The 24,341-nt window shown below is 42.0% G+C and overlaps 1 protein-coding gene across 3 annotated transcripts in view; it reads right to left on the reverse strand.

Annotated features, from left to right (window-relative positions):
• Nucleotides 1-217: 217 nt before the first annotated feature.
• PYGL (glycogen phosphorylase L) overlaps nt 218-24,341 on the reverse strand; it is a 52,599-nt gene continuing 28,475 nt past the window's right edge. Inside the window, exons 9-21 of one of the 3 annotated variants that reach the window (XM_029237953.1) lie at nt 23,864-23,956; nt 23,035-23,181; nt 22,534-22,697; nt 21,946-22,060; nt 21,267-21,368; nt 20,985-21,051; nt 20,824-20,882; nt 20,577-20,718; nt 18,485-18,692; nt 17,066-17,200; nt 16,578-16,644; nt 12,849-13,021; nt 218-1,271 (exon numbers count right to left, since the gene is read on the reverse strand). In XM_029237953.1, coding sequence (XP_029093786.1) covers nt 1,259-1,271; nt 12,849-13,021; nt 16,578-16,644; nt 17,066-17,200; nt 18,485-18,692; nt 20,577-20,718; nt 20,824-20,882; nt 20,985-21,051; nt 21,267-21,368; nt 21,946-22,060; nt 22,534-22,697; nt 23,035-23,181; nt 23,864-23,956 — 1,485 coding nt within the window. In that variant the 3' untranslated portion in view covers nt 218-1,258. Of the gene's footprint in view, nt 1,272-8,619; nt 9,147-12,848; nt 13,022-16,577; nt 16,645-17,065; nt 17,201-18,484; nt 18,693-20,576; nt 20,719-20,823; nt 20,883-20,984; nt 21,133-21,266; nt 21,369-21,945; nt 22,061-22,533; nt 22,698-23,034; nt 23,182-23,863; nt 23,957-24,341 lie in introns of those variants that run through there. The other 2 variants (XM_029237951.1, XM_029237954.1) reach the window with 2 other exon arrangements.

The following is a 24,341-nucleotide window of genomic DNA, read 5'->3' on the forward strand; positions in this document are numbered from 1 at the left end:
TCCCAGGAGGCTGGCTGTCCCTTGGTGCACTGCCAGTCCCTCTGTGAGCCTGTGTCATTATGCTGGGTGATGAGTATTGGCTGTGACTGCGGGTCTCAGCATGGGGGAGGGGCGATGTGCCTCAGAGACCCGCAGACCTCGCTCTGTCTCTGGGAGGACACTTCAAACTCAGTGACAAGGTCTGGAATCTGCCCCTCGGCTCCCCTGCCTCTGTCTCTTTTACTCACTGTCTTTTTGTGTCAGAAGATGGCCTTCTCAAGACTTGCCTTTGCTCAAGGGGCTTTCTTGAGGTGTATGTTTCAGAGTCACATTTACAGAGATTTCCTGTGAAATCAACATTTTTCAACATTGCTTATCCTTGTTCTGATGGTGTAGACTTGGGCACGGCGTTACAATGCATTTTTATTTAAAGGGTCATGTGAATCACACAGTCACGTCTGCCCTCTGAGTGAATCCGCTCTTGCCCTCAGTTATCCCAGATTTCCTGGTTTGGGGTCAGCTGCACCTTCCTGTCTCCTGCCCGGAAGTCTCAGCTTGCTCTTGGCAGTACTGAGCTGGAAGGAGGCCAAATGACAGATCGCAGGGAACCTTGATGAAAGCAGTGGTTCTATACTTGGGATCCATGGAAGCCCCAGAGGGTCCATGAACTCCCAACCCAAAATTGTACACAAAATTTGAAGAGTGGATACATTTTTTGGGGCAGCGGGTCCATAGCTTTAATTACATGTACATGTTCAAAGGGCTCCATGACCCACTAAGGTTTAAGAAACTTGGCTCTAAAACAAATTCAAATGTTTTTTTAAAGAATCCTCTGCCTTTTGAATCATCTTTATCTCCCTTTTATGTGGTTAACAGAGAGCAGACTGTGGTTCTTTTGGAAAAAAGTATTTCTTGTACCTCCAGGGCTGTGAGTCTCTCTCCTTCACTTCATCTTGTACCTCTTGGCAGAGTGGACAGGATGCAGGCAGATCTTCCTTTAGTGAACTTGATTATATCATCCCTTTTTCTGAAAAGCCACTTTCTGGAACTTATTTTCCTTTAGCTCCTAGAAGTATTCTTAGAAATAGGTTTTGCTGTGCAGCAGTGGAAGGAGATGGATTGTCAGCAGTTCAATCAAATGCTTACGTTGAGAAGCGCTAGCGGTCCGGGGAGCCGGTGCTCACTTGGGGGAAGGCGGCAGCAGAGGGGAGCTGTGGGTCATTCACCCTGACACAGGCGCGTGGGCTATGACACCGAGAAGCATTGCCCTCTCTCCTGGTTATTTGTCTAACCTGAAAAAGAAAGGCGTGAGATCAGATGCCAGCAGTATGGTAGTGATTTTTGTTACAATGTTTGGACACAGGCAGGCCCAGGTGTGAATCTTAGTTCTGCTGCTGGCCATTTGGGTGTCTGTGAACAAGTTACTTAAGCTCTCCAAGGCTCGGTTTCTTTCTCTGTAAAATGTGGAGAACACATACCTTGTAGGACTGTTGTGAGAATTAAGTAAAGATTTAAAAGTGCCTGCACAGTAAACTTTTGTCCCCTTTTATCTCCCTTCCCTTCGTCTATCACTGTATTTTTTTTCATTTAAAATTATGTTTTTATATTCTTTTCTCATTTATCTATTTGGGGCTGGCAGTGGTTTCATGTAACCAAGTGATCTCTTTATTTTTGATCAATATTAACTCTTTATCTGTTCATACTTAATATAAATATCTTCCCGTTATTTGCTTGCTTCTACTACAACTCTGTGTGGAGTTCTTATCCTCCAGGAAATTCCTAAAAAAAGGCATTTACTATGTACCAAGGTACTTTAATACATAATCTCATGCAACCTTCCAACGATCCTGAAGGTATTATTTTTCACTTCTCAGACTATATTTACACAGTTAGATGTTAAGTGGCTTTCCCAAGGTCAGACAGCTGCTAAGTGACAGAGCCAGGTGTGACCCAGGCTGTGTGGTCCTATTCTGCCATGCTGCTTTCCTTCTTTCCCGTTGAGCCTGATCTTCTCAAGTTTGAAGTCAAACACCAGATTTCAGAAATGCATTTTTCCCTACCTATTAAGCCATCATAACCAGGATTATGGAAGTGTGGAGGAGGTGAGACCACCTTTTCTGTTTACATCTCCCAATTAAAGTGATAACAGCTCCTTTGTCATCTAGGTGCTGAGTGACGGTGGTTTTCATGTCTTGTCTGTTGACTACGGAGGTATGTGTTAGGAAAAGTGTACAAAGATTTTTCAGTAAGAAGGGGCCTTTTGATAGCCCTCATTTTGGAGGCAGTGATATTGTGTTTGCCTTTCCTTGCTGCCAGGGTTCGGGGACTCGACAGGTAAACCCACGGAGGATGGGCTGACTGCGGATGCTGTCTGTGTCTATGAATGGACCGAGGCGAGAAATGGTACCACCCCTGTGTGTCTCTGGGGCCACTCTCTGGGAACAGGGTGAGTGGGGTCTGAAGATGGGTGCTGCGGTGGGTCCTTGGGGCGTTAGTGTCATATTATAGGCAGCAGTGGGCAGCAGGAGGACCCTTGAGCTAGGAGATGGTTTCTCTCAGGTTCCACATGGGGCTAGTGACCTTACACCTCAGCATGCCTGTCTGTAATACAAGGGAGGGTCTAGCTCTCCGGCTGTCTATGACACTGAAGCCCATTCCAGAACTCTCCTTGAGCGTTTTAAATGAAAGCATTCTTGTTTAGGGCCAGTGGAACCCCTTGACATCCTGTGAAAAATTTTGTGTCCGTGCACATGCGAGGGTCAAGAGCTTTCATCAGATGCTCATACTGGATGTTGCATTTTGTACTGTTGACTGTTAAGTCACTGCTTCGCATATGTACTAATTTTCATTGCTTTACAGAGTTGCAACAAATGCTGCAAAAGTTCTAGAAGAGAAAGGTATGATAAAATGCTTATTTTACATCGTATAATTTCTTGGCTTGATGTGGGAAAAGAAAAACAGTGAAGAGACTATTGTGCACAATCTGAACACAGAGATACCTGGAGCACCCCAACTTTAGACAGTTCCTGATAGTCTAATAAACTCTCTTTTTTCTATTTAATATACACAATACCTGCTTTTCAGAGTTATGAAATTAAAAGTAAATACTAAGGAAAGAGTTAAAATTACCTTAAGAGAGCCCTCACTGTGAAGTGATAATAAGTGTTGTTATGGAGTAATCTGGATTACAGGGGAGGAAAATAATACATTATGAAGTAATAGGCAGGACTTGCTTTCTGCAGCCCTCCTTACATAATATTTATATCAGTGTTTCTCAAAGTGTTCTGAGAACTGCCTTTGTCAGAATCTGCAGGGGGTGTTTGTTAGAAACACAGGTGACAGCTAGGTGGATCCTAGCTGTCTTCATAAAATGGAATCCCTGTGACTAAGACCAGGTGATCTTGATACGTGTTAAAAGCTTGTAATCACTTGCAGTGTATCTTAAACTTTACTTGGCAGTACAGGTCAGGGTGAGTTACCGTAAACATTTTAAAGTGTGTCACCTGCTATACACAATCTTAATTACTTATGGAAATAAAAGAAATGTCATTTCATTGGTCCTCTAAACTCTCATGGCTCCTTCAATGTTGACAATGATGAATTACCTGAATTAAATTCCCACATAAATGAATACTTGACTTCCTGGATAATGCAATTACCTTAGAACATTTTAATTACATTAAGTCCCCAACTTATGAACTCTTGCTACCATGTATTTTAATTTTCTCTATATTACATACTCCATAAAAATGATTATTCTCATACTATAAAGTCAGTATTTAGATTTACCCTTTTCTTTGCTGTTTGTTTCCAGCATCGCTGTGCTTCCATCTGGGATTTTTCTTCCACCTGTCTGTTGGTGAAGATTTCTCTCAGTTTTGGTCTGAAAATGTCTTTATTTCATCTTCATTTTTGAAGGCTATTTTTCCTGGGCATAGAGTTCTAGAGTGGCATTTATTTCAACCTTTCTAAGATGTCATCCACTTTGTTCTTGCTTTTACAGTTTCATTAGAAAGTCAGCTGCCAGTCTTACTGTTGCTCCTTTAAAGATAATGTTTACTTTTTCTTTTGGTTATTTTTGAGATTTCTTTTTTTCTTTGTTTTTCAGCATTTTTACTCTGATTTTCCTAGGTATTCTTGGTACTTATCCTGCTTAACTGTGGCCTGATATTCATCCATTTTGGAAAATTGTTGGTCATTATATCTTCAAATATTATGCCTGCTCCATTCTTTGTCTTCTCTTTATCTGGGACTATAATTATATATATATATATATATATATATATATTTTTTATCTGTTCCCATGTCTTATATGTTTCCAGTGTTCTTTTCTGAGTTTTCCAGACATTTTTCTCTTTGTGCTCTAATTTAAATATATTTACATATATTTTACACATTATACCCTGTTCAATATATCATACGAAATTTTCTTTAACATTAAAGTTTTAATAAATATTGTACTATTTTACCATTTGTTATTTTCAGTAAGTTATTTTAAAGTACATATACAGTAACTCCAATGTTTAGATCTTTTGTTTTCAGAGGGAGTGTTGGCCAAAACAACCTCGTCAGCCTCTGCCGAACACTCTCCCTTCCTGTAGTACTTTGCTTTCTTAAATTATCCAAGTCATGAAAATCTGTTTGTGTTTTAGAAGAAGGTAGTGGTTTTCAATTATCATGTACCTAGGAATGAAATCTCTTTAGCGAGGGTGCTAGTTAAAAATGCACATTCTCACACTCCCCACCCCCTAGATACTGACTTCTGACTGGACTCTGGTGTGGGTTCATGAATTTGCATTATTAATAAGATTCACAACTGATTTTGATGTAGGTAGTTCATGTACAAGACCTTGAAGATCCCTTATTTAGGAAAGATAGTATTGAAATATGATAGGGGAGTTATTTCTTTTTTCTTCTTTTCAAGGATTTCCAGTTGATGCTATTATCTTGGAGGCTCCATTTACCAACATATGGGTTGCAAGAATCAATTATCCCTTGTTAAAGGTGAGTGATAGATCTTTACAAGATGTCAAAGTGTAGGTTGTTTCCACACACGTTTATTAACAATTTTCCTTTTCTTAACTAGTTTTATATATTTCTAAGTTATTCTAACTTGTGATAGGTTATTAGCCAGTTGCTATTAAAGGGGGGCACAGCGGCTTTTGGATTTTGTAGTCCTTTTATTTCCTTCTAATAGATTGAGCCAAAGCTTTTTTTTCCCCATTAACTAACTGTACCTCGTATCTTTTATAATTTTTTTCATAGATAGACTTGACTTAGGTTTGTTTATTTATTATTCCTTTTAAAGTGAAAACAGACCTCTCATACATCATTTTCAGCCCTATGAATGTCAACCACATCTTTCATTATTTTATGAGAAGGAAGTCTCTAGAGAATTCAAGGAAGTTGCTGAATGGTTTTACACAGCATCCCAGGTAGAGAAGATGATCTTTCCAAGAAGATAAAGAATTGACTGACAAGATGTGTTTTTTTTTAATCTGTTGTATATATTATCCTAATTTTATAATTTCATTCCATGTCTGATGCTCAACTGCTTATAGTCATACCTCCATAGAAATGTTAGCAAATGAGAGGGGGGTGGGTAAGATTCTTAGAGGGGACATATGGCCCAAGTTTGTAAATTGTCGACTAACCTTGGAAAGCATCTTAAGGGTACTTTTTAAAAAAAATTAATTAATTAAATTTTTGGCTGTGTTAGGTCTCCATTGCTGCGTGCAGGCTTTCTCTGGTTGCGCCAGGTGGGGGCTACTCTTCGTTGCAGTGCGCGGGCTTCTCATTGCAGTGGCTTCTCTTGTTGTGGAGCATGGGCTCTAGGCGCATGGGCTTCAGTAGTTGTGGCATGTGGGCTCAGTAGTTGTGGCTCACGGGCTCTAGAGCACAGGCTCAGTAGTTGTGGCGCATGGGCTTAGTTGCTCCGTGGCGTGTGGGATCTTCCTGGACCAGGGATCAAACCCATGTCCCCTGCATTGGCAGGCAGATTCTTAACCACTGAGCACCAGGGAAGTCCCAATGCTTCTTAACATAAAGTCAACTTTGTCCAATATTAATATACCTTTGTCTTGAGTAGTGTTTGCATGATATGTCATTTTCTATTCCTTGACTTTCAACTTTTCTGAAATCTTATATTTAATATATATCTTTTGTAAGCAACATATAGTACAGTTTTGATTTCTTTTTCAGTATGACAAACGTCTGTTAATCGTAGTATTTAGTCTGTGTACATTTAATGTAATTATGATATTATTTAGGCTTAAATCTACTCTCTCTGTTTTCTATTTGTGTCATCTGTTCTGTGTTCTTTTGCCTCTACTTTCTGGCTTTCTTCTGACTTGGCAGCTGTCTCAAGGAGAAAAGTGTGTTGAGTGTCAGGCTCACCTCTCTGGGCTTCCCTTCTCTCTGGGATCTAGGCCACTCAAGACCTCATTACTTTGGTAGGTCTCTGATACCTTCACAGAAACGTTTTTAAAATATTTTCTTTAAGAACCATGGCTCTGGTGTCAGACTTTCTGGGTTTTTTTCCCCAGGGGTGTCACTTAACAGCTGTGTAATCTTGGACTAACTGTTTTTAATGCTTCATCTATAAATGGGTGTAATCACAGTCTATCAAGATTGTTGTGGTAGATTCACATATGAAAAGCATGTATGATAGTGCCTGATACAGAGTAAGCACTCAATGGCCGTTAGCTATTTTTATTATCAGTGGAGTGCCGTAATTCTGAACATTACTGTTGAATAAAAAAGTGTAGGTGGGATGAGACACGGATGTAGTGAAAGGCATAGGTCCTTACCCTCAAGACGTTTCTTGAGGGAGATAGGAAGTTAACGGGGGGTATAAAGTAATGATGTGGATTTCCGAGTATCACTTGGGAGTCAATTTCATTACTCAGCATAGTGGAAAAAGACCATGGGCTATGAAGCTAGACAGATTTGGATTTGGGTTCAAATTTGGCCTCTGCCACTCACCAATTATGACTTTGGTAAATTATCTCCCTTTGTTGTATTTTTCCTATTTCTATAATGAGGTTGGTACTGCATAGGGTTGTGTTGAATTAAGTAAAATAATCGTGCAAAAATATGGGCATTCAACAAATGCTTGTTCCTTTTTTCCACTCCTTCTATAATACAGTAGACTAAGTTAGGTGTTAGGGGAGGACCAGAACAATAATACCAGGGTAGGGAGAATTCAGGGAAGAGAAGGGTCTTGTGTGCAGGTGTGACCGACGATGACTTACAGGGAGATAGGATCTAAGCTCATTTCTGGAAGGCGAGGGAGAGCAGTTAGAAAACACAGACAGGAGGGGAGAATGTGAGCCAAGGCACGGGGCCAGAATGGGGTGATTATGTTATGAAATACCTGAGAGTCACGGAGGACCTCTATATAAGATCTTTCACACTCGTCATTCTTTTAAATCCTCACAGCACCTCTGAGTTTGGCACCATTGCCTCCACTGAGCGAAATGGAGGCTTAAAGGCTTGCCCAATTGCCACATACCCTATAGAGAGGAAACAGGACACGATCCTGCATTTTCTAACTCCAGGCCGTCAGATGGAGGTGTGCAGCTTTTGGGATGAAAGACTGTGGCCAGATGCGGATGGGCTTACAGCCAAGATAGGAGTTTTTTGTCTGTTTAAATAGATAGTGTTCCACTCCCAAAGCTTTGTAACAGCATATTTCAGGTAACTGGTATTTTAAGAATATTTATCTGGTGGAATTTGAAGCCAGGGAAACAATTAGGAGCCCCTCGCTGTGGTCTGGGCTGGAGGGGTGGTCTGACCTGTGAGTCTCGAGGGGCACTTCTGGCTGGTGAGGAGTGAGGGATAAGGGGAGTAGACTGACTGGGGCGCGGTTTCTCCTTATGCCTTCGTAATTTGAGATGAATTGCTGAAGGGCTTCTCTTACTGAATTCTCCTCAGAGAAGTCCTGATTCCAGGGGTAGCAGAACCAGAAGACAAAGGAAAGAGAAAACCAAGAAATCTTGCCCTTAGCACGGGTAAGAGGAGGGCAAAGGAAGGAAGGGAAAGAGAAGTAGTATTGGGATTTCCAGACTGTCCCCAAACGCGAGTCATTTGCTGTGAGACCACGCAAAAAATGCAGGCCAGACCGACCCTGGGAAACCACGCAGGTTTCTGCAAGCAGCAGGCCCATGTCAAAACTGTGAAGCAGAAGAAGTTTGCCTTTACTGACCTCGACCTGCATATTCTGTACCCATTTCCCTACCAACTTCCCTACCAGGCATGAATTTCCTTTTTATAATCAGGAAAAAAAAATTTTTTTAAAGGTCCTTATATTTGGAAAGTTACTATTCTATTACTACAGTTCATAGTGGGAGACTACAACAAATGACGTATTATAGCGCTGGGGCAATGACCACTAACTCTTATTTCTCCATACTCATAAAGGAGCAGTGACAAGCAGAAATCTAAAACTTGCTTCTACACTGAACCTGAACATAATTCTTTTCTTTTTAAACTGCAAAGCAGACGTTTGCATTTATGGCCCCAGCCTATCTATTCTGTACCCACTCCCTTCCCTTGGCAACGTCCCACTTACTACATTGCACCCCCCTCCCTGCTCAGCACCGCAGAGGAATATACATAATATACTTTGTTGGTCTTTTCTCTTTGCAAATCTGTTCCAAGGAATAAACTCTGAATGAAATTCAGTCACACTGAGATGAAAATGACAGATAATAGCTTAAAGTGTACATCAGGGATATTTGCACAGTCGATTCATTCCTTCTTTAGCAAATATTTATCAGGTGTCTATTAGGTACCAGGAACTTTTCTAGGTTCTGGGGATACCACAGGGAATAAGAAAGTTGTGGTCTAAGCTCCTATGAAGTTTGTATAGTTGCTGGAGAGGCACGTAGAAGACAAGTATGCAATAAGAGGATTTTGAATAGTGAGAAGTGCTGTAAAAGTAATAAAATCGTGTGAAAGGAATGACTGGGAGGTGATGGGGGACAAGGTTCGATGGCTAGTTAGGGGAGGACCTCTTTGAAGAAGTATCATCTAAACTGAGACTTGCATGACAAGGAGCCAGTTGTCATGGCAGAATCTGGAGGTCTCGGCTGAGGGAAGAGAAAGGCAAGGGCCCTGCAGTGGGATCCAGGCTGACGTGTTCCAGGAGCAGAAGACAGCAGGGCCTGGGGGTGGAGAGGAGTGGGCTTAGTGATAGGCGACAGAGGCTGTAGCCAGATTCTGTAAGGCCTCCAAGGCCAAGGTGATGCTTGGGTTTAATCCACGTGCCTTTGAAGGATGTGAAGCAAAAGAGGGATGTGATGAGAGTTGCACGTTAAAATGATCACTCTGGTTTCCCTGTGGGAACTGGGTTACAGCAGGGCGAGGGTGGAACAGGAAGCCACCTGGGATTGTTGGTGTAATCCAAGCAAGAGATGAGGGCTGGGTTAGGCTGGGTGATTAGTGGAAATGGAGAGAACTGAATGGACTTGGGAGTAGTTTAGAGGCAGGGTTAAAAGTTTGAGGAAGGTGCAGTATTGCTCAGGGTTTATGTCCTTTCCTCATTTTCAGTTGAAATGGATGTTTTTAGGACATATAAGCTAATTTACCTTTCGACTTAATCAAAATATGGCAAGAGCTGATTTAGCTAGCATTCTTTTTACTGGAACTTTCCATTAATGAGGAAATTCAGTATGTTTAGAATGATAATTGTTATATTTGGAGTCCTATGGTCATTATTAAAACCTAAAATGCCTTTTTAAAACATTGCAATATTAAATCATATTCAACAGAGTTTATAATGTTCAAATCCTTTAAAGCCAATTATCTATGTATTGTATACTTTGTATATCTATGTATTGTATACTTTATCTATGTATTGTATACTTTATCAGAATTTCGAACTAATCAGAATATTCTTTTCCCCAACTAAACCACTTAATTATTCTGCAGTTCACTGTAGAAGCAATTTTTAGATTATGCGTATCACTGCTCCTTTATGAGTATGAAGAAATAAGTTAGTGGTGCTACTTGTACTTTAAAAAAAGATAAGTAAAAACCACAAAATGTTTAATGTGGTTATCTATGGATGGTGGGATTATGTGTGATTTGTTTCTTCTTTCTTCTATTTTCCAAATTTCCTACAATAATGTGAATTACTTTTAAAACATAAAAGTTCTATTTCCAAAAAAAAGTTTATTATATTTAGAAACTCACTACTCTCTATATTACTACAGTTCATAGTGGGAAACTATAACAAATGACATAGCTATAGGCCATGTTTCAATTTTTTTTTCCTTTTTAAAAAATAGATTTACTGGAAACTTCCAGGATTTTTAAGCACGGTTATGGATGCCCTGAGGAAAGACGAACTAGTCTTCCCCAGTGATGAAAAGTAACTTAATGACGTAAAGATGTCCATTATTACTATATCTATAGGATCTGGTGGGTAATTCTCATGTGACTTATTGAATGGGGAGATGACCAGTCTGAATGAGTAGGTGAGAATTCTTAGATGGGCACTAGGATTTGGGGTAAGGTATCTACAGTATCTACAAATTTTTAGTATTTGGTATTATCCTTATGTCTACTTTAATGACTTTACCAATTCAGTACTTTCTCTGAAGTTATAAAGGGAGTTGTAGGTTTAGGGTGTTTCAGGACCCTTTAAAGGTCCTGTACGGTCTAACCTAGTATTCCTTGGAGGAATCTCTGAGTTCTAGGTCTTATTCCCCATGTAACCAAAATCCATACACCATCCAGCCGAATAACCCAACAGCAAGTCCAGTGACTAGAATCTGGCAAGTTAGCCTCTCACAGTTGGAGAATCTCGAGTGCCTACAAATAGGCAGTCGTTATCAGTATTTTTTCTATTTCAGCACACTTGAGGGATCTAACATCCTCAGGAGTAACAGCGAGTCACTGTGGCAGGGGTGGATGGTATCAGAATTTGGAAGGGGACAGGGAAGTACTATTAGTCATTCTTCATGTCATAGCCTTTTCGAATTACCAGATAGGAAGTTGACCAGGAGGCTAATCAAACCTATTGATCTCATGTCCATCCTGTACATTTATGGGGAAATGTAAACAAATTGCTACAAAGAGTTCTCCTTGGTCCTGTGGTAGTTCTTGTTATTTTTTGGTTTTGACTTACTTTGTTTTCGTTTAATTAAAACATTCCAGATATTATGAAATAAGGCAGAATAAGGAAAAGGTTAGGTTCTGCTAATTCTGTACAAATTCAGTGTTTTTGTTCCTTATTTTCAAAAATCACACAGGAATAAATTAAATCAAATAAGCTAAGTAAATTGTATGAGTAAACAGAAGAATCTTGCCTGGAGGAAAAAAAAGTCACTATATGAAGCTTATTATATATGAAGTTGTATTTCCTGGGAGGGATGGAAAGAGCATTCCTTTATTGTGGGCAAACCTCATGTTTTGCTAAAGCCTTAACTTAGAAGAGGAGAAATCTCAATGTATATTTCTTGAACTGAAAGCTTTTCTTCCACTTGTTCCTAGTGTTAAATTCCTGTCTTCTCCCCTTCTTATCATACACGGTGAGGATGACAAAACGGTGCCTTTGGAATTTGGAAAAAAAGGTAAACTAAGTTCAGCGGCTGACAGAAACATACTCTACTAATTTCACCATTTTCTCAGCCAGCCAAACTTTGATTAGGGCCTAAAGAAGGGTCTCTGACATTATAAGGGGTTCTCTGCACCCCTGAATTGCTGTGCCGCCTGGTGTATACAATACACTGTTGCCACTGTTCCATGAGCTGTGCAGCTTTCAGTTCCTTGGTTGTAGAGGCAACCACTCAGGGATATGCAGGGTGCTCATTATCTCTGACTTAATGGGACTAACTCCTTAAGCTGGCTGTTTCCATACCCTTTTAGGAAAATTAGACTAGGAAAACAGCTGCTTCAATGATCAGCCTCTGAGTCCTTGTCTTTCTGCCCCTTGCAGCTCTATGAAATTGCACACAGTGCATATAGGAACAAAGAGAGGGTGAAGATGGTGATCTTTCCTCCTGGCCTCCAACACACCTTCCTGTGTAAAAGCACCACACTGTTAAAAACCGTGAGGTAAGATCTGCTTTGCTAAATGCAATGAGGGCTGCTCTGGTTTACTTAGACCATGAGGTGGGGAACGCATGTGAGCTCATCTAAGTCCTTTTCCTGCAGAGATTTCCTGAGCCAGCAGTGCGCGTGAGGTCTGAGTACAGCGGAGAGCGAAGACTTGGTCCAAACACCACTTGTGTATATTTCTTATGTAAAACTGTACTGGGCTGCTTGGGTGAGCTGAAGTTACTGACATTTCTACAAGTCACTTGCCATTTTAGTAAGGGAAAGCATGGATGCTGGGCATTATGGAATGTTCTTGTTTAGCTTGTCATAGTCTACTTTGTAGAACATGCCAAAACTTCACTGTGGAGAATCAGAATTTGGTAAAAATTTGATCCCATCTAAAAATGTACAGTTACCAAACATTCTGGGGATATCTGTGGATAAGGTGGTTTTTGATTTGCACCTAGACAGCAAGCAGTAGCAAGAAAGATGCTCCAGTGTAGTTAAATAATTTGTATTTCAGTTTAGTTAATTTAAATGGCATTAAAAAGTTCCAAGCTGTTTTCTAGCTTTCTGAATAGCATTGGGGAAAGTCCTAGCATGCTATTCAATCTGCTATAAAATAGTAAGATTTGGCACTCATGTAGCCTTTGGAAATTAACACTGTATTTTTAGCCCTAATATAGTCATACACTTTCCCTCCCAATTCCCAGAGATACTTAACTAGATTATTATTTAATAAAACAAAACAAAATCAAAGAATGTTGTGAAAATGTTGAAGTCCAGTAAGAAGCTATTTTTTCTCAGGACATTTTACAACTTACTTTCCATTGGCTTTGTCCACCCCACTGCTGGGTTCACTGGACAGGGAAATCTTTATGTCAGAAGGCTCCATGTTCCAGATGTCCCGGGCATACTCCTTAATTGTTCGGTCACTGGAGAATTTCCCTGAGGCGGCTATGTTTCTGAGTACCATGATGCTCCAGGCCTTTGGATTCTGTAAACAAGAATTATACTTGTTTAATTGAATTAAATTAAATTGATGTGCATCTAAGGCTCAGGGCCTGAGTGCCCACCAATCTGTATGACAAACATCAGGCCAAGCACATCCAAGTACAATTTATGGGGAAAGTGACAGGAGTAAATTGTAATGAATCATAAATACATTTGTTTCACAGTTGGGAGCTGGACAGGGCAGACTGTGCTTTTCTCCTATTTTAGATTATATTTCTCTAAAATGAAAAAGAAAGTATTTTTCACTCTTACAGAAACCCTAATTGGTAATATCTGCCATAGTTACAATGTTTTGGCATGTAAGCCTTATTTCCCATGCTTCATTTTGAATGAAGATACCTCATCTCCCTTTAAACTACGGGGGAAAGGAAGAGACTAACATTCATTGTCTGCTAGATGCCACGTAAGAAATTTATCCCGTGGCTCACAGCCAGAGCTCGAAAAACACTACTCTAGAACATTAGCTACCATGCAGGCAAACAGTCCCATGGGAGACTTTATTCACCGACTTCTCTTTTCCTGTTTTTTTCAGAAGGTAGATACTCCAATAGGTTTACACTGAATCCCAAATACTCCACTGGGGTTTGAAAACAGGACCAATTAAGGTTTTATCCTAAATAAAAAATATACATCTATATATCTAAATATATATCTCATAATTTTATGTAAAAAGTAGAAGAAGTTATTTATTTTTTATTAACATCTTTATTGGAGTATAATTGCTTTACAGTGTTGTGTTAGTTTCTGCTGTATAACAAAGTGAATCAGCTGTATGCATATGTATATCCCTATCTCCCCTCCCTTTTGGTGGGTCTCCCTCCCACCCTCCTTATCCCACCCCTCTAGGTGGGTCGCAAAGCACCGAGCTGATCTCCCTGTGCTATGCAGCTGAGAATCTACTTAGAGTCTCGTGATTTCGTAAAGAACTCTAAGAAGGAGTTCTAGGGAAATGACCAGAATATTATTTGAAAACAACAGCAATCAATTATAAACATTTATAAGAAAAACTAAAACACAGTCTGAAATTAGTTTATTCAGACTTTGGAAACTTACTAAAATAATAAGAGAATAAAAGCTTCCTCTCTTCACGTTCTTTATTTAAAGGGATAATGACTAGACTTTCCAACCATGTGGGCCATGTTTTCTACGCTTCAACAATACAATTATTGTTAAGAGTAAAAGCTGCAGTTTGCACTAATGAACAAGGAAGATGGAACAGAATGCTGGCCTTCTAGGTGGGCATCCTTTGGATCAGGGCCATCATTTTAACAGAAGGGACCATTGTGCAAAACCAACATTCACATTTGTGCATGCCCTCACTCATATTTTCTTCTCCTGCTCTGTTTCACTTCTGTTTCTTTTCCTATACAGCTTTTCTACATAACAAGCATGGGTTGAGATCAAGAGGAAGGAGCTAGAGGGGGCCATTTTCTTTCCTCTGTCTTTGAGTTCTTGGAGGCTGTATGTGGCTGCTCTCTCCAGTGTTCAAGGAGCAGGAAGTGAGCCACTCTGCTTAAATCTAGCACTGCCTCTCCTTGGGAAGTATATAAAACTCTGGTTTATATACACTTTTGGGGGGCTGGATATGCTGTAAAGCAGCACAGGCCTTGAGTGATCCTGTTTTAAAACCCCAAAGGGATATCTGGGATGACTATGGGAACTACCTTGTCACCTGGCTTTGGGAAAGGAATAGAAAGAAATCTTAGCACAGTATGTTTCTGTCGGAAATAGTGACTGATGTGTCCAGAGGGCAGGAGGTGGAGAGTTTATGCGTTCCCACTGGTCTGGTCTATAATGGCTTTCTAGTTGGAGAGCCAAAATGGAGACTGTGTGGGCAAGGACGGCTACCTCAAGAAGCCCAAGCTGGAGTCTTAGCACAGGGCCAGCCTCCTCCTGTATCTGTTCTTCTGTGGTTTCTGCAGTTCCCTACGAGTCTTTCCTATCAGAGATGATCGCCTTTCCATATATTTACTAAATGTACCTAGAGGGCTGGGCTCTTTGGTAAAGATGTATGACTTTGCACATGAAGGGTTACTCACGTGGCTCTAGCCCTTTTCTTTTCTTTTTCTCTCTCCCTTTCCTTCCTTTTCTTTTCTTTCTTTCTTTCTTTCCTTCTTTCCTCCCTCCCTCCCTCCCTCCCTCTCTCTCTTTCTTTCCTTGTTTCATTCCTTTTTCTTTTTCTTTTTTTTAAATTCAAATGTGAAACCTCCCCTCTTTCTATACATTTATATTCTATTTATATAGCACCACTCCATGGGTAATCCAGGAGAGGAACTTACTTTACAATTTTCAAATACTAGGGGGGGTCAGTCCTTTCCTGATAAACGAAGGTTCAGCCTTAGAATCAATTTAGCAGATTTTTCTTTTTTTTTTTCTTTTTTTTTACATCTTTATTGGAGTATAATTGCTTTACAATGGTGTGTTAGTTTCTGCTTTATAACAAAGTGAATCAGTTTTACATATACATATGTTCCCATATCTCTTCCCTCTTGCGTCTCCCTCCCTCCCACCCTCCCTATCCCACCCCTCCAGGCGGTCACAAAGCACCGACCTGATCTCCCTGTGTTATGTGGCTGCTTCCCACTAGCTATCTACCTTACATCTGGTAGTGTATATATGTCCATGCCTCTCTCTCGCTTTGTCACAGCTTACCCTTCCCCCTCCCCATATCCTCAAGTCCATTCTCTGGTAGGTCTGTGTCTTTATTACTGTCTTACCCCTAGGTTCTTCATGACATTTTTTTTTCCTTAAATTCCATATATATGTGTTAGCATACGGTATTTGTCTTTCTCTTTCTGACTTACTTCACTCTGTATGACAGACTCTAGGTCTATCCACCTCATTACGAATAGCTCAATTTCGTTTCTTTTTATGGCTGAGTAATATTCCATTGTATATATGTGCCACATCTTCTTTATCCATTCATCCGATGATGGACACCTAGGTTGTTTCCATCTCCGGGCAATTTAGCAGATTTTTCAAATGCTGATGGTGGTCCCACCCACTACTGGGTCAGAATCTCTTAGAAGGCGGTGGGCATCTGTACTTTGAGAAAACTGCTTGGTGATTCTGATGCACTTCTGTTTAAGGGCCCTGGCCCTAAATAGGCTCCTGGAGGGGCCTTGGCTTTGTCCATGCTGGGGCCTCAGTGCCCAACATGGTGCCTGCCATGGAGGCACCCAATGCCCCAGTGCCTCTCTGTTGAATAAATGAGTGGGTAAAGTGAGTATTTAATTTCGCTTTATACTCTTAGTCTCTAGGATATGCCTGCTGCATGGTGGGTGCTCAATAAATATTGAATTATTTGTGACTTTTTACTTGGATATTAAAAAACCTACAACTGCAACTGAAATGTCAAATGCCAACCTTTGCCTGAATTCGGGAACAGTCAAGTTTTGATCTGAAAAACCTAAAGAGCTGCCTCACTTCCCATTTCTGATTGGTTGGTGGGGCCCTGTTATTTAGATTTAATAAAAAGAAACCAAAATTTTAATGAACCGTAAACTGGTTTCCTTTGTAAGTCTCGGCCATGTACTCACCATGTACAGCTGACTGACTTTTTCTTGACACTTGACGTAGGCTTCATAGTCTGCAAAAACTTTAAACCTTTTTTTGTGATTAGAAGGAAAAGACAAAAAGCTTCATTAATAGATGTGTGCTAAGATTCCATTCAAAATTCGCTTTTGCTTAATGTCAGGCACTGCTGGCTTACCAATCTGACACTTCTATTCACAAGGGTTTCAACCAGCCCTCAACCTTTCTTCCCACACGTGAGAATGTTATCACACGGATGCATCTGAAAGTTGGGTACACCCGTGGAAAGAGAAAAAGAATACCAAACTTGTGGGTCTTATTCTTAAGTCTTCTCCTTGCATTGTTAGTGGAGAATATCTAATTTTCCTTTCCAAGTCTACGTTAGCTTATCAGATCACAGATCTATGCTAATCTACATGTGTTGCAGTTGGTTTAAGATATTCTCATCCCCTTTCCACGGCCCAAACAGCACCATCTTCTTGTGGGAACTCACCTGTCATGATAAAATAGCATGTTGACTAAGTCTTTGAAGAGGTCAGGCTGCTTGGGAGAAAAGAAGCCCTTGTCAATTTGATCGATGGCCAGCTTTAGCTCTGGAAGTGCCTCGTAATATTCTTTTGCCTTATACCTGTAGGGTCGGGGCAGGGGATAAGAAAAGGTTCTGTTAATGTTTGTTAATGACACACTGGACGCTACATTAGCTGTGAAAAACGCATTCAGAAATATGGTATTTATAAAGTCATTATAGAGTTCAACAGGGTATAAATAATACTTAACTAGATCCTAACATCTTTTTTCCCAACTAAATTTGATTAGTTCCTTGTAACCAAAGACACTAAGGACAGTAGATAATAAAAATCCTAGTCACAGAGCAATAGTCTAATCCGGTAAAATACAGTAAGATTCATTTCAAAGCAGGCTTTATGGCTCTAAACAAGCATCGTACAGTTGCTTTTTTAAAAAAAGATTTATTATTTCTTTCTTTCTTTATTTTTGGCTGCGTCGGCTCTTAGTTGCAGCACGTGGGATCTTTCATTGTGGCCTGTGGGCTTCTCTCTAGTGTGGCGGCGGGTTTTCTCTTCTCTAGCTGTGGTGTGCAGGCTCCAGGGCGCTTGGACTCTATAGTTGTGGCGCACGGGTTCCAGAGCTCGTGGTCTCTGTAGTTTGCAGCACACGGGCTCAGCAGTTGTGGCGCGCGGGCTTAGTTGCCCCACAGCATGTGGGATCTTAGTCCCCTGACCAGGGATCGAACCCGCATCCCCTGCATTGTAAGGCGGATTCTTTACCACTGGACCACCAGGGAGGTCTCCGACAGTTGCTCTTTGGTCCCACAGATTCCCAAATTTGTTGCTACTGAACAAAAATTTACTTCCAAGGGTTGGGAAGTATATTTGACACCCTCCAGATTTTGTGATTGCTGTGGTTCCTTTGAGCAGCATCTTTCTTTACTTCTTATTTGAATCCAGGTTAATAAACCTATCCAGGTATTAAGTGGAACAAGTATTTTGGGTGCTTCTATACAACCAGGCCTATCATCTACCACATTTTAGTCCATCTCTTTGAGGTCTTAAAGGAACACTAGATGGTTTAATTAATAGGCAAAAACTTCAACTACACACTGGTTCAGTGTTTTGATCAAAGTAAAGATCACAGATGTGGAGAAGTGAATAGCTCATGAGGCCAGCTCTGTCATGGCTGATAACAAATAGCAACGAGCCCATGCACCTGTGCCCAAGCTCCTTTCACTTTCACTTGCTGCGTGTAACAAGACTAATCTGTGGTCAGGAGGGTCCCCTGACTCATGGGAGATGTTCTGCTGTCACTCTCATGGGACCTGCCTCAATGGGACACCTGGGTGGGCAGGTACCCTCCTGGGGGGATACCTGCTCAACAAGCAGGAGTGCTCTCTCACCCTTTCTTGTCCAAAGCAGCCACGTCCTCTATTCTCATGCCAAAGATGAACAGGTTCTCTTCCCCGGCTTCCTCGGCCATTTCCACATTGGCCCCATCCATGGTCCCGATAGTCAGGGCCCCGTTCAGCATGAACTTCATATTGCCTGTCCCCGAGGCTTCGGTGCCTGCGGTAGAAATCTGCTCCGACAGATCTGCGGCTGGAATGACTGCAAGCAAGGCATTAGTGATAGAATTAGTGATCCTGTCTCTCTGGATCCGCTTGTACGGTATCCAAGCATTCACCTAGCTGGCCTGTTCTAATCATTAAAGTAGTATGTGTACATCAAGATAAACATTCAAATGGTGTAGGATGGATCTCACTCTTCCCCTTGACTCTGGCAACCACTTTTGCCCCTTTCTGATGTGCTTCTTGGTGATTATGGCCACAGTGCTAAATAACTCTATGCTTACACTACTCTTCCTTGGTCTATAAACTTTAAAGAGCATCTATTGACTCTCTGCTATAAAAGTTGACACTACTGTGAAATAAAATTCCTATTTTATGGCAAGACAAGAAAAAGTTAAACATGAACATTTTTCTCTGCCCTTTGGCCTCCTCTCTCCCTTCTGTGCATTGTGTATCTGCATTAGGCATGGACCAAACCTCCCCATCGGCAGAAATATCTACTCAGCCATAAAGAGCAACGTTCTCCTGGCACCAACAAGACAACTCCTTAAAAGATAACATTCCTTCTTGATCTTGTAAGGGGTCACAATGACCCACCACTTTGTACCTGAAGATCTGGATTGTGTAAACTGTCAACAATACAGCATTTAATGTAGAGCCCCCTGTCTCAAAAAACTTATATAACTGCTTTGACTTCTAATGGGTGGAACAGTTCTTGGAACTTTCTGATCTGCTGTTCCTGGTTTATAATCCTCAATTTGGCTCAAATAAAATTTTCCATTTCTTTCTTGGATGGGCTGATTAATTTTTTATCAACCTTACATTTCTCTTCTCCTCCTTCTTCCTTTCAGTTTTTGTTATGGTTTTATTTCTTCTATTTTATAACTTTATAAAATGTACCTAAACTTCTCTTTCTTGATCCTTAAAATTCAGAATCTTCCCTGACCCCTCTTTTGCAATCTGAGGAAACTGGATTGTGCCATTCCTTCCACTCCTTACCACCTTCCTTCCACTTTCACTGCAGGGAAATAAGCCACAGGCAACTGAGGTGTGCCCAGGGCAGACCTTTCAGTCTGATTGACACAGAAGTTCCTGCTGCCTGCAGCATCCCTCCGTTGCCTCCACTACAAAGCACAGGACCTGCTTTACTTTGAGAGCTTTACTTTGAGAGCTTATTTGTGGATTAGACATACCTTCATTTGTGCCCATAAAAACCTGGCTCTTTTTTTCTTTATGCAGACAGTTCTTAAATTGTAACATCAGAGGACCCAAAAACACCTCAGAAAGAGAAAGGTCCCTTTTCAATTTGGGAAAAGGGCAAACACACAGTTGGCATTTGCATGTGGGTGGTGCTTTGTGATGCAATAAGAAAAGAAAGGGATGTTGGCTTCTTGCCAGTCTGCCTGTCCCCACATGGGAACTCCACGCCTGCTCTGAGCGCCTGTCTGAGGCACGTCTAAGCCTAGGGCTTTGGCAGCCTGACATCTGCCCTCATTCCCTGCTGCCACATGAACAAATGACAGCCCTTCTTTCCATGGAGTGACCAGAGGAATATCCGGGGATTGGGGCACTGGTGTTCTATTGCAGAACTGGGACTGGGAACTGAAGATCTTTTTTTCTTTTGTAGAGCACGGTCTGTACTTTACCAATACCTCAGGGCCACCTCCTCCAACACCCAGCCCTGAGCAGCTGAGAGGAAAATGTGCTTGCAGATGTAACCTCTGATGTGGAGTCTGGGGACAGTCATCTCAGTGTCAGCTGGGTCACCTTAAATATTCTTAGCTTAGGGTCATATTCTGCCTAAGAGTGACACCTTCTATCCTAAGTCACTGGCTCCCGAGGTCAGCTGCTCCATTTTTCTATAACGTGTAATCCATCCCTAGCATGTGCCCTGGCCCCGCATGGTTTGTGAGGACAGCACTACCTTTTTCAGCAAGAGACACTCTGTAGTTCTCCAGGAAGATGAGTTTCAACTTGCTTCCAACCATGGGGTCATTGTTCACCACCTCTGCCACTGAAGTGATCAGCTTTATGATCAGTTTGGCCATGTGATATCCTGGGGCAGCCTTGGGGAAGGGTGTGGACACATGACAGAATGCAGGCATGATGAAGTGGAGAAACGGCAAAAGAGACAAGAGCCCCCAAGTACCCAGGGAAGAGAAGCAACTTACTTTGCCACCGATTATAACTGTTCTGGGCACGAATAGCTTCTTCGGGTCTTTCTTAATGCCTGCAAAAGATGGAGAAGGGGATGGAACGGAAGACGGTGGATGGCCAGGGTGGTGAGAGCTCCACCTCTGGGGGCTGGTCGGGGGCTGCAGGGCTGACTCACGGTTGTACATGGTGACCACATGCAGGCAGTTCAGGAGCTGCCGCTTGTACTCATGGATCCTCTTCACCTGCACATCAAACATGGAGGATGGGTTGATCTTCACTTTGTACTCCTTCTCCAGGAACTGAGAAAACTTCAGCTTGTTCTCCTGTTGAGACAGTGCATGGGGCCAGAGCCCTTTGGACTCAGAAGCATTGGGTGGGTGGTCTGTTTTTAAAGAGTGGGGCATGAACCCTCCAAGCAAGTGCCGCTGGGCAAAGCATCCACACCGGGAAGCCTCACCTGCTTCACGTTGGAAATCTCCCGGAGGAAGATGTCGTCGCCCAGGAAGCTGTTCAGCTTCGTCAGCTGGCTCAAGTCCTTCACACAGTCCTCCCCGATTTTCTTTCAGTTTAAAGGAAAAGGTGACTCGAATCAGGGAAGGCAGTCAAGCCGACATGAGCAGTTTCTGTCAGTCTGTGGCAAGGGCTCACACGCCCCTAACACTCGCACCCCACAGCACGCAGAATGGCTTCATTCACAGGAGATGCTGAAAACGCCGTGTGGGAAGAACACTTGCTATACCTTCAGTGGTATTAAGTGTTAAAAACAGGAAATCTACCTAAAAAGGGTGACAAATAACCCAGGTTCTACTAGTTACTATTAGAGGACAAACAAAGGTCCTGTTAGAGGACCTCTGTTATCCTCTTTTATTAAACAGGGGTACCATCTGTGTGTCATATGAGCACTGTTCACCAGGGCCAGCTACGTAATGCGTGGGGTCTCTCTGTTCTGAAATTCAGAATTTCAAGCTGGCTACAGCGGAGAACGAAACCAGTGCGGAGCCCTGTGGGGTTGCACAGGCCACTGGCTTGGGGGTGAAGCAGGCCCTGCTGCAGACTGGATTTGCAAGTTATAAGCGCACTCCCTGCCTCTTGAATTCTAGTCAGAAACCCCCTTTCCCTCGGCACTTCCCGGTTACCTCTGCTATTAACTCTGCCAGTCCTGGGTTGCAGAGTAACAGCCAGCGCCTTGGAGTGATCCCATTGGTTTTATTCTGAAACTTGTCTGGCTCTAGCTCACTGAAGTCCTTGAATCTGGAGATGGAAGAGACACATCACTAAACGTGGCTGGAACGGCAGGTTCCCGCATGCTGGATGAAGTTCAGGGTTAGATCTAAGGAGCAGAGTGTAGGCTTAGAAAGGTTAAATAAAAGTGGAGAGAGGGGCTAACAGCAGCTATGGGTGTCATTCTAAATAGAAATCCATTTGCAATTCAAAATAATTGCAAGAAAAAATCCAATCTAATGGCCTTCATATGATTCCCTGGCACTGACATATATATCAGGCTTTTGAGCAGAAGAGTTTTGTTTTTTTTCTTGTAAGTCTAGAATTAGGACTGTTCAGAGAGGAAGGCCTTTTCCTTTTAGAGAAGGGTTCTTTGTATAGAAGACATTACTTTTAAATATTTAACGGGGCCTTTCCTCATCTCCAACCGCAACCCTGCATTCGCTAGCACCGCTCTATTCCTGAGCAATGTGAGACCCACTGCGACAGGGGTGGAGGCTCACACTTGGTTCTTCACGATGTCTGAGTGAATTTTAGCCACGCCGTTCACAGCATGGGAGCCCACAATGCAGAGATGGGCCATGTTGATCCTTTTGCCTCCTTCCTCTTCTATCAGAGACATCCTTCTCAGGCGGTCGACATCTTTAGGAAACAAGGCGGCAATTTTCTAGGCAAAGGAAGAGAAAGGCCTTACTGGTCACTCAGGTTTCCAGCAACCCTGGGATAACGTCATTCACTTCCCAACCAAAACCTTTGATGGAGCAAAGGTAAAACTTCACTCCCACAGAGAGGAGTGAAGATGCCTAGGGAGATGCCATCCCTCCAGGTTAGTATTTTCAAAAGGATGTCATTAACAGAGCCCCACCCAGACTTGAGTGCTTTTGATGTATCAATGACTGAAAGATGTTTGGGCCTCAGGTTTGGTAAGAGGGAAGACTGCAGCCACCCTTAACATCTCTAGACCTCCTTCTCAAAAGGGTTATGAATCTGTCAAAGTGACTTACATCTAAATGCTTTTGATTCATCTCGTAAATGATTTGCAAATGTCGAGGAAGCAGCTTTTCCACCAGCTCTACAGGCCAGCGCTCCAGGGCTTCCGGGAGCACTGTATGGTTGGTGTAGGCAAAGGTCTTCTGGGTGATCTCCCATGCCTGTGGGGAGAGGGGGGCTCAGTGCTTGCCTCTGCAGGAAAGGCGGCCTGCAGGTGTGCCCCATCCTGCAGGCCAAACACTTCCTCAACTCCTGCCCGTCAGCAACAGGACAATTCTATCTGCATGTATACAGTTAGACACAATTCCGCTAGGTTCCTGAATGGTCCAGGTAATGGGAACATGTTTTTTTTTGGGGGGGGGGAGGAAAAGCAGTAAATTGTCTGATAAAATTTAGGACAGCATATGCTGATAAATCTTCTCTAGTATCCTAACTTGTCTTTCATTTGTTAAACAAACAAAACTTGAGGAATAAAACTTCAGTAATGTTCTAAGTACCAAGTATGTTTAAAATCGATGGAGACACCTTCAGTTAGCTGTAGTCTGAGGCTAGAGAGTTTAATTTCGAATCCTTTTAGACACAAAAATGGCAAACACAATATAAGCCTTAATATAGCCACTGAGCTGTGTCCCATTAGCAATGTGTTTATTTATTTCTTAGTCTTACTCCCTGTAAAGCAGTAAGAGCCGAGACATGTCAGCGCCAGGGCAAAGTTTACCTTTAACTGTTGGAAGTTAGCAACAGTGACTTATTTTGAAAAACTGTGAAAGGCGCTTTGGGCAGAATCTCTTAAGCACAGATATTCTGGCCAGTCAAAGGAAAAAGAAGCCAAAGCATCCGGACCTTGGACCAGGGCAATTTTTCAATGTCCACAAAAATCCGCATCAGCTCAGGGATGGCGAGCGCAGGGTGAGTGTCATTCAGCTGGATGGCAACCTGCGAGGGGAAAACCGACGTGAAGGTCACCAACGGCCCAGGCCCTTGTTCTCATCCATGCCTCATACGTGCACCAAACAGAACGTCTGCCCTCTATGGGAGGCTTTAAGTATACTGTAGCTACTCGGTTTTATTTTTTAATTGAAGTATAGTTGATTTAAAATATTGTGTTAGTTTCAGGTGTACAGCATAGTGATTCAGTTATATATAAATATTCTCAGATTATTTTCCATTATAGGTAAGTAAATTTCCTGTGCTACACAGGAAATCCTTGTTGCTTATCTATTTTATGTATAGCAGTGTGTATCTGTTAATCCCATACTCCTAGTTTGCCTCCCTCCACCCCCTTTGGTAACCACAAGCTTGTTTTCTGTCTGTGAGTCTG

Source organism: Monodon monoceros, unplaced genomic scaffold, assembly GCF_005190385.1.
Source record: "Monodon monoceros isolate NGI ecotype Baffin Bay Population unplaced genomic scaffold, NGI_Narwhal_1 Super_Scaffold_21, whole genome shotgun sequence".
Lineage (NCBI taxonomy): Eukaryota > Metazoa > Chordata > Mammalia > Artiodactyla > Monodontidae > Monodon > Monodon monoceros.